At 38.7% G+C, this 10,777-nt stretch overlaps 1 protein-coding gene across 1 annotated transcript in view; it reads right to left on the bottom strand.

Moving 5' to 3' along the window:
- LRRC72 (leucine rich repeat containing 72) overlaps positions 1-8,477 on the bottom strand; it is a 56,695-nt gene extending 48,218 nt beyond the window's left edge. The window contains exons 1-2 of the mRNA XM_016957112.3: positions 8,244-8,477; positions 3,172-3,245 (exon numbers count right to left, since the gene is read on the bottom strand). Coding sequence (XP_016812601.1) covers positions 3,172-3,245; positions 8,244-8,333 — 164 coding nt within the window. The 5' untranslated portion in view covers positions 8,334-8,477. The remainder of the gene's footprint in view (positions 1-3,171; positions 3,246-8,243) is intronic.
- Between the last annotated feature and the right edge of the window lie 2,300 nt (positions 8,478-10,777).

Below are 10,777 nucleotides of genomic sequence, written 5' to 3'. Positions count from 1 at the left end.
GTGGTAATTACTGAATCACATAAGGATCCAAATGATGTCAGTCTGCCCCACTCTTGATGAAGCTAAATTCAGTCATTTGGTTAAGAGGGTATCTGCCAGTTCTTGCCACTGTAAAAGTACAAATTTTATAATTGGAAAGTCATACATGAGGCAAATATCTGAGATCATGTGTGTATCTTGCTCCCTGACAACTCTTTACTCAATAGCTTTAGCTTCAATTGATGATCCTTACCTGAGCCAATAGATTTGGGATTATAAAAAATGATTTTCTTAATGTTCTTATTCTTTTAACATTTATTAGCTGCTATTCTTCTGTAATGAACATCTGTTCCCTCCTCTTCTATCTCATTCATTCTCCTCCCCACCTTCCCTGAATTTTCAAGAGTTTTTTACTTAATCCTTTATCACTTAAAACAATTATCAAATCCTCCCTTATAAAAGACATTTCAAGCAGAATTGTGTGTCTCTTTGATGTGTACCATTAGTTTTTGAGCACTTCCCTGGCACAACTAAGTATTTCAGACTCTTCCAAAACAACTTTTTTTTTTTTTCTTTTTTAGAAAGGGTTTGGCTCTGTTGCCCAGGCTGGAGTACAGTGGCTCCGTCTCGGCTCACTGCAACCTCCACCTCCTAGGTTCATGCGATCCTCCCACCTCAGCCTCCTAAGTAGCTGGGACCACAGGTGCATGCCACCACACCTAGCTAATTTTTTGTAGAGACAGGGTTTCATATGTTGCCCAGGCTGGTCTCAAACTCCTGGGCTCAGGTGATCCACCTGTCTCAGCCTCTCAACGTGTTGGGATTATAGGCGTAAGCCACCACGTCTGGCCTCAAAGCAATTTTTAGTAGGAAATTTGCACAAATAATAATTCATTCTCCTCTCTCACTGTATATATGTAGCTTATTTCAGGGAAAGAGTGCTTGGACCTTGGGGCACCCTAACTATTACATGGGGCGATAGTGAGAGTACATTCATCTGTTCCTATGATAAATAATAAAGAAATCATTACATGGCTACATCAGAGTATCTCATGCCCCACTCAGAGGATTTCCCATAAAAGTTATTTTATTTTATTTTATTATTTTATTTTATTTTTTGAGACTGAGTCTCGCTCTGTCACCCAGGCTGGAGTGCAGTGGCGCGAAAGTTGTTTTAATACACTAAAACTTTAAAGTATTAACTGTGTCAAGTTACTGTCATTAATTTTTTCTTGTAGCAGTAATATCAATGTTGAATTTTCATTGATTAGGTAATGTAATAAATTCATTTTCATTTTTCTTTTTTAAAATTTAATTTTTAAAAAACTTTTACGAGCCCACATCTGATATCATATAAATTCACTTTTCAAGGGTACTTTAACTCTTTCACGTCAGAAGGGTTTATTCTGCACATAAACCTGTCCTAAATCAATAATGGGCTGTTACATTATAAGGTGAGGCCAGTCAAAGGATAATGAGAGGTAATTCTACTAATGATGGCTATGACTCATGCTGACAATAATTATCAACATCTTGTTACAATGTATGTTCTCCATGATCACTCAAGAACACATCAATAAGATGCTTTCCATTTCCCAGAGTCAAGAGAAACTTGGTAAATAATTCAGTATACCAGTGTATTGGCATCTGGACTGGGAAATAGTTTTTGTCCACAGCTGGATGAAATGGTAACTTAGTGTCCTTAAAATGTAAAAGGTGTTATCCTTCTCACAAGGAGTCGATTAATTATCTACTGTCAGGTGATCAATATCTCAGATTTCTAGTATTTTAAAGCTACTCTTATTATCTACTTACTGTAGTGATCAATAGTATACAATTGTCAAAATCATGAAAGATGCAATCTTTTGACCACATGAAGTATTTACTGTTATTTTAAAACTAACTGACCTATATCGAGAGGCTCAAAGCATGACCTTAAATGTGTCAGAATGCTCTACCATACCTGTTCCATACTAAAAAAATATATTTTTAAATATTTCAAACTGGTTATCAATTTATTCCTTTACTACCAAGAGATTCAGAGCCATTACAAAGGTAAACACTTTTCTCTGTACTGATAAACATATTTATTTATAATAAAATAAATATGTTTAATAATAAAGGATTTCCCCAAATCACTAGAAATAAGTGATTAAATTTGTTGATAAACTAAGGCATTTTCTTTACAAGAAGCTGAGTTCCAAAGATTACATATGAGCAAAAATATGTCAAGCCTATTTAAAAATAATACACAGAATTCAGAGGCATTAAAAAGCACAAAGTAAGGGGGACAAAATGTAGTAATAGGGTCATTGTGCTTAAAATGCAAACTTCAGTGTCACTTATCGGCCAGTGAGAACTGTGGTATCAGAGTCTAATCTTATTTATAACTCCCTTTTCCTCTCATACCTGGGTTCTATCTCATTCTACTCTATAGAAAAACCCAATTTGTTGTCTGCCACCTTGGGGAGTTCGAGTGGAATCAAAGTGGTCTGTTGATATAAGAGAGGGATTTTTCTACTTACCAGTAAAACTGGTATGGGGATTGGTAGAGGTTGTAGTATAATGGAGGTCATTATCATAGTATGTGGTATAATGATTCCTAATAATAGTAATAATGTTAACCATACTAATACTCATTGAGTGCTTGCTGTGTACCAGTAACTTTGACTAACTTTTACTAACTCACCTAAGCTTCACAACAACCCTGAGAATGAGGTAGTATAATTATACCCAGGGAATAGCGTTGCCAGATAAAATACAGGATGTCGGGCTACATTTGAATTTCACGGAAACAGTGAATTTTCCAACTACTATGTGGGACATATTTATACTAACTAAAATTATATTCGTTGTTTCTATGAAATTCAAATTCAACTGGATGTCCTATATACTTATTTGTTAAATCTGACAATCCTAATAGTGAGGTTATATGACATACCCAAGATCACCCAGCTGGAAGAGACAGAGCTGGGATTCAAACAGCCTGTCTCCATAATTTTTTTTTTTAATCAATTTCAGTATCTTCTCTCTCCAATAGAAAACTGTGGATTCCAGGAAGTGGTAAAATAATTGGAGTCCTACCCAGTCCTTGAGGGGGAAAAATGGAAAATAACATTTGAATCTGTGAAACATTTTAACATGATCATGATAACATGATACTCTTTCATTTTTTATGTTAAGTACACTTACTTTTTAGAAAGGAACAGCTCAAAGACATCAGCATCCCTCTTGTGGCCACATATCTTTAGCTGATCTTCAACTGCCTGATAACATATAATTAATCTGTCAAACTACATTCCAATGAACAAAAGTGCTGAGGCACTTGCAGTCAATAACAATAACGTCTACAAGAAGATCAAAAGAAAGGTGAATATGGAGGTAACCATTCTAAACTGATAAATTCCAACACTACAGTTATATATTATTTACTCATTTTTGTGGTTGAATTTCATTATCCTTAATCCTGGGCACAGATGTTTAAATAATTTTTAACCAGAGAGAAAAAAATATGTATGTGTACATATACACCAAAAGCAAGTTTTTTTATTCTGTATGAGGCAAGGTAATTTGGTCTTTAAAGAACTATTTTTAAATGATTCTTTGAACATGAAGAATTAGTATTTCATAGGTTTCCTATAGAGAATTCGCGCAGTATCAGGGTTGGAGGTGGAGAGAGTAGGATAAAATGTATGTTATTATAGGACATTCTTTTTTGTGCCTATCACATTATGCTTGGCACCCAGTAAATTCTCAGAAAATGTGAAATGAATGAATACATGTCATTTTTCTCTGAACAAATGAATAAATACATTTTCCCTTGCTTGGCAAGCAGCAGTGACTTCGTTTTTCATGAGTTGCTAACATACTCATGCTGTGAGAATTTTTGGTGGAGAAGCAGCTTTTATTCCCATAGCTCTGTTTTAAAAATAAAACTTTAGCAACAGCTATTTAAATGCTTTACTTTTTTTTCTTAAAGTCCTTTGCTAAATTATAAAATAACGTTAATAGGCCACATGACCTAAAATAATATGAAAAAAGTAAAGTCTGTCTGTAATTTTCCATGAAAAAGTAGAGCTAACAAGACATGACAAAAGTGAAAAGTATAATCTTTGCAATCCTGGAATCTGACAAACATTGTAATTATCAGAGTCAAAACAATCACCGAATTTTAGCTGGGATTTGTTATGAATGGTGAGGTTATAATGACTTATAAATCTTTCTGGGTGATATATGAAATTTTGACAGTGGTTGTGCTATTTGGTAGAGGACTTTAACAGGAGTTATATTTAGTGCAATGAACATATTTAAAGAAATGAGGAAGATAGGTACGCTAGTGAGAGCAGCTGCAAATGTATAGTCCTGAACTTCCCTTGATGCCTTGTTAATAAGCAAGCTGAATCTAGGGGCTTGGAGCATTCATAGGCTCAGGTTTAGGCATTGCCATCAGGGTGCTTTGTTATCCAGTTACACAAGCCGACCTGGGGCTTGGAAAAACCCATTGGATCAGGCTTAGACATTGTCATCTGGGTTTTGTTTTTTTTGTTTGTTTTTGTTTTTCTTTTTTTTTTCTTTTTTTTTTTTTTTTGAGAGAGTCTTGCTCTGTTGCCCAGGCTGGAGTACAGTGGTGTGATTTCAGCTCACTGCAACCTCTGCCTCCCAGGTTCAAGCAATTCTCCTGCCTCCCAAGTAGCTGGGACTACAGGTGCACGCTGCCACACCTGAATAATTTTTTGTAGAGATGGGGTTTCACCATGTTGGCCAGGCTGGTCTCAAACTCCTGAGTTCAGGCAATCTGCCTGCCCTGGCCTCCCAAAGTGCTAGGATTACAGGAGTGAGCCATTGTGCCCAGCCCTCATCTGGGTATATTAACTTAAAGATGTCAACTATCAGCCTCTACTACGTACAGTCAGTCACATCTTTGCATAGTGTTTGGGGTGGTTATAGCCCAGCCAAAGAAGAATTAAAACTTGGCAGCCATCTGTTAAAATTATAAATGTGCTTTTAAATTGATCCAGCCATTCTACCTCCAGGACTCAGAAACACACAGGTGCATACACCCAGACAAATGTGATTATCACTGCTTATTTCAGCATACATTTTCTGTGGTTGTGAAATAGTCCCCATTAATTGGAATGCAGGTTAAATTGACATGTGACATCACAATGGAATACTGTGAAGTAGTTTCAAAATATAGAGAAGTGGTCTGATGGTTAATTTTATATATAAATTTGACTGGACTAGGGGATGCCCAGAAGCTGGTAAAACATTATTTATGGGTGTGTTTCTGAGGATGTTTTTGGAAGAGATTAGCATTAGTATTAGTGGACTGAGTAAACAAGATCACCCTCGCCAACAGGGGTGGATATTATCCATTCCACTGAGGGCCCCAATAGAACAGAAAAACAGAGGAATGTGAATTCATGCTTGCTTCTGGAGTTAGGACATCCATCTTCTGCCTTCAGACATCAGCATTCCTAGTTCTCAGGTCTCTGGGCTTGGACTAAACTACATTACTGGCTGTCTCCTGGGCTCCAGATTGCAGACAGCAGATTGTGGGACTTCTCAGCCTCCATAATCAAGTGAGTCAATTCCTCATAATAATAATCTCTTTCTATATATGTCTATATATCGTACTGTTTTGTTTCTCCCAAGAACTCTAATAATACAGACAGATATCTAGACATCTAAAGATATCGAAAACATATTTATAAATAAAAAGTAATTGGCAGTATAATATGTGTAACAATATTTCTGTTAAAAGTCATATTTATATGAATACAAAATGCACACACTTCAAATTACTAGCAAAAGTCAACACTTGAGATCATGAGGGACTTTCACTTTCTAGGCAATATATATTTTTAGTAATGTTTTAGTATTTCACAATAAGCACATATTAATTTGATAATCAGAAAGTAATGCACGTTTTAAAAATTTTAGCCATAGAATGAATATTTAAAAATTTAAATCAAATTTCAAAAAAAATGAGGTGAAAGGGAAATTGAATGTATCAGCATAATATGTAAATCACTATCATAATTATTTATTTACACAAGTTTTTATCACAGCATGTTTCTTTCCAATCAATAATTTTGCATGAATCCGGTACAAAATATTAATATCAAAGTGCCCAGAAACATGAAAACGTGCCAATTCACATTTCAGTGAATCCATGGTGGAACAATTCCAGTTCCCAGTGAACACACAGCTTCACTAGTACCATATGCCCTAATCTAAAGGAATTCAATTAAGTTTGCCATGTTATAGGGGCACAGTTCATGGTCCCTTAAGCAATTACGATAGTAACATTAAAAAAACCCCAAAAAACGGTATCTGCAAGTACAATACAGTGAAGCACAGTAGAAATGAAGTACGCCTGTACTGTTAGCCTGGACACGCTGGAAGATTTCAGGGCACAACCGACAGTCAGGCTGGGCCTTAAGAGGTGAGGTGAAATTAGAAATGGGATGTTGGTGGAAGAGGAGAGTAAGCGCACAAAACAGAAGAAGCAGAAGAATGTATAAGGTATGTGGGGCTGTACAGACTTTGGCTGAAGTAAAAGGCATGTGGAAGGCAATTGTGAGAAATAAATTAAGAAAGGTGGGTTGGGGTCATATTATTTATGTCAACTTTGAAATTTAGGCTCAGAAGTGTGTACTTAATCAGTGCCTGGAGAAAACTTCTTCAGGCCTTGAGAACTCTAACTTAACATCATTTAATTTTATATGATATATAAACACATGTATATGTATATATATATGAAATATATATTCTAAGTAACCGTATGGTAAAATTCATGTGAGAAAGTCTAATTCTGATTTTTCCCAGGATAACAATGTCAATGCTTTTACACAATATCCAACATCAAATTGTTTCAGAAACATTTTTCCTCCTTCTCTGTTACTGCTCTTGCTTTGCTGGTACCCTGAAAGCACAGAACTAACTATTGGGTGATTCAGCATTATGCTCACTTCTGGGGCAATAGGAAGATATTACTGGATTTTTGAACTAGAAAAAACATGTGACAAAGCCAGGCTTCAGGAAGATGACTCTAGCAGTGATGTGTATGGGGGCCTGGGGTGCAGTGAGAACTGCAGACAGGAAGCAAGGCTGCCTCTGGGAAGCAAAGTCTGCCAGCTAATGAGCCTGCCCCCCCAGGGTGGGGGCAGGTGTGAGTGAGCAGTGAACAGATATGACATGGGGTGTGTTTAGGGAGAATGAATGGGAACTGGCAAGTAAATGGAGGCAGAGAATTAGCACGAGGGAAGTCACAGGTGATGATGATGATGATGTGATGACTTGATGAGAAAGGTGATGGGAGGGAAGACAGATGCAGCTGAGAAATGCTGAAATTGAGGCCCTGGTGGAACACACTAGTCAAGGCGCCCACCAGAAAGCTGCAAGGGTAAATGTGGAACTCATCAGAGATCTCATCAGGGCAGCTGTGCAGATCTGATAAGTCAGTTAACCAGAGGAGAGTGGGATCCAAGGAAGATCACGATGAAGTGTCTACATGGAGAGAAGGGAGAGGGAAACATGTTGGAAAGGAAACAGAGGAGGAGGGTTGTCAAGTGAGGTAGAAGAACAAAAGGACAGCAGGAGGCAGAGGAGCATTTGAAGAAGGTAGAATTTCAATCTACAACATTGTTTTGGCTGGTGGAGGATGTCACTCAGAAAAGGTACTGAATTTAGAGGCCTGAATTTCAGTAGCTTGAAGAGGGTGAAAAGTCGGATTTCAAATTCATCAAATAACGTTTTCTCTTCAAGGTGTTGATTTGCCCTTGCTGGGAACAATATATTAGGGATACACACCCACACCCACATCCACACACACACACACACACACACCCCTGTTGGAGAATCAAGACTGCGAAATTTACTTAATCTCCGTTTCACTTAATCTGCAAACCACTATAATTATATGTGCAGCAGATGCTGAGTGGTAAAAGGTCAGTGTAAGTCTACTAGTGTGGATTGGGAAGCCCTCAAACCCCACCCAGGGGATTAGGACCTCTAGCCCAGGCAGAGATGCTGAGGGGGGTTCGCCACCGCTCATAGCTGTTCACATCCCAATTTTGTGCTGGATTCTTTGTTCTCCTTTTATGTTAACCAATTAATTTGAAATCTGACCTATCTCCATCTTCAGGCTACTGAAATTCCCCTCCAAATTAAGTACCTGCCTGGAGTCCTCAGGCAGGAGGTGGGGCCCTGGGGCAGGGGGCCAAAGGGGCTGATGGCTTGGGAAAGCAGGTGCTGCTTACCCGGCGACTCCTCTGTAGGGCAGTTTCGGATGCCCTCCGTAGGCGCCAGCATCGCAAGGTACGGGGCACGGGGTTCGGGTCCCAGGACATCAGGACACATGGGCGGCCGAAGCAGCGGTGATTAATCCGGCCTCGCCCGCCGGTGGCACCGAAGAGAGACTTGGCTTGGTGCGCAGCTCGTTGTTCTGTTACCAACAGTTACCGCATTCCCGTTGACTAAAAGCCAGTCCACACTGGGAAATATTTGAAGCCAAACGCTGACTTTTGTGACGTTTGCGCGTGTGGCCCTGCAGCACCCACGCTTGTGCCTCGGACACACGCGTGTTACCCCTGCTCATGGTGATGCGTCCGGTGGATGCCGGAGAGCGGGGGTCAGCTATGTCCGGGACCAGGAGGAGGTCAGAGCGCCTCAACGGCAGTCACCCAGTAATCATCACTTTGATTCGAGATATGAATATCAGGAAATTTAGGTTTCTGGAAATTAGACGTGTGTGTGTGTGGACCACTGGCCTCATGTACAGGGTGGGGGTGAAGAGGTGCGCTGCAGAGTCGCTGTGGATCTTGACGCAAGAGGAAAAAAGCCAGTACTACTGATCGTGTCTCTATTTAAAAGTTTGAAATTTTGTTCATTATGCATGTTATTTGCATACATTTTGGTTTTTTTAAATATTGCATTAAGATATTTATTTTGAGGTCGGGTGCGGTGGCTCACGCCTGTAATCCCAGTGTTTTGGGAGGCTGAAGCAGGTGGATCACCCGAGGTCAGGAGTTGTAGACCAGCCTGGCCAACATAGAGAAACCCTGTCTCTATTTTAAAAAAACACAAAAATTAGCCGGGCATGGTGGCATGCGCCTGTAATCCCAGCTATTTGAGAGGCTGAAGCAGGAGAATAGTTTGAACCTGGGAGGCAGAGGTTGCAGTGAGACAAGATCCAGCCATTGCACTCCAGCCTGGGTGACAGAAGGACACGCTGTCTCAAAAATAAACAAAAAAAATATTTATTTTGAATGCTGAGTTTTTGGTGCTTCTTACATCTGGGTCCAAGGCCACTGCCTTACTTGCCTCATCATAGACCCAGACGTGGGATGAAGGTGGGGGTGATAGAATTAAGGCTCCTCAAGAGTCCAGGTGCACAGAAAAATGGAAGGAACTCTCTACTGACTTCATTGGCTAAGAACAAGTACATATTGTTTCAGTAGCTGAGAAATCCTTTCTCTGGCAGAAAATGGACAAATTGAGCCACTATTTGGCCACTCTTTTCCAACCTTGTTTTTTGTTTTTGTTTTTTGAAATTTCTGTCTCCTGTAACTGTATTGGAACCTCTAGCATAGATTATCTTGTGATTTTATTTATATGAGGCTTGTTCCCTCTAGCTTGGGTAACTTTGGAGGCAGGATCCTGTTTAAGACATCTCTCTCTTCTGCCAGAGCTTAACGTACTGCGCTTAATTAATGTTGACTGGATTAAACGAGTTGGTTTCTTGGCTCCAAATTTGAACCTGAAATCTAGGAATCAAATGTAGCTTTCTGAAATGGGTCAAGCTACTTGCATTAAAAAAAATGCTGGTGTTGAAATGAAGCATTAAAAAATGTCTCAGTGGGGAAATCAAGTACACGTTGTTTCAGTAGTTCTAATATGTATTTGGGGCTGAGGTGGGGGAAAAAGCTCTCCAAGTTATTGTGGAGGGATTAATCATCTCAGAACTATTGTTTAAGTAGTTTCTATCCTGGAAATAAAACTCAAATGAGAGAAATGGTCCACTGAGAAGGCATATATAATAATTCATTGGCTCATTTTTGCTGTTGATATGTGTTATAGCATTGCAGATATTATTCATGAATATGCTACATGAAAAAATGGAAATGTACAATACTTGTTCAGTTTTCTACATTACACAAATGTGACTTTATAACCATATGCAAAATAGTTTTAAAGAGCATCTTGCAGATGTAAACTAGTCGCCAGTTAATTTCTACTAAAATCACATTAAAAATTTTTATTCTTTATTTTTTCAGCATTTTACCTCATATTAAAAAGGTAATTTTGAAAAAAACCCTATTGTTAGGAAAGGAACTCAAAACTCACTTATTATAAGGTCTTAATGTGTTCCTTCTTCAAGAAAAAGTTAACTGATCACGAAGGCTAAAATAAAGCAAATTTAATTATGGAATGTCAAGGATGGAGGTTAATGAAGGCACTTCTTGGACAAAAGCTCCTTCCCAGACATTCTCACATTGGTGACATGAAATTTTTACAAAAGAATTGTTCCCAGTAGAGTGAGCAGAGAGAACTTTTACCTCCATGGGGTAGGATTATAGCCTGAGGAATCCAGCCTGAAATTCTTAAAATTCATGTAAAATATGCATTCTTCTTTACAATCAATCTTGTTTTAATATAAAAATAAAGCAGTTCCCCAAACTCTCCTCAAATCTTTGTGTAATATTTACATTGAAGCAAGACACCCTGTGTTTATCCTGTGGCTTTACCTCTCTGGCTTGATGCCATTGCCTGCAGGGGTATGCATACCCCAGTT

Source organism: Pan troglodytes, chromosome 6, assembly GCF_028858775.2.
Source record: "Pan troglodytes isolate AG18354 chromosome 6, NHGRI_mPanTro3-v2.0_pri, whole genome shotgun sequence".
Classification (NCBI taxonomy): Eukaryota; Metazoa; Chordata; class Mammalia; order Primates; family Hominidae; genus Pan; species Pan troglodytes.
This window is presented reverse-complemented; position numbering and strand designations above follow the sequence as displayed.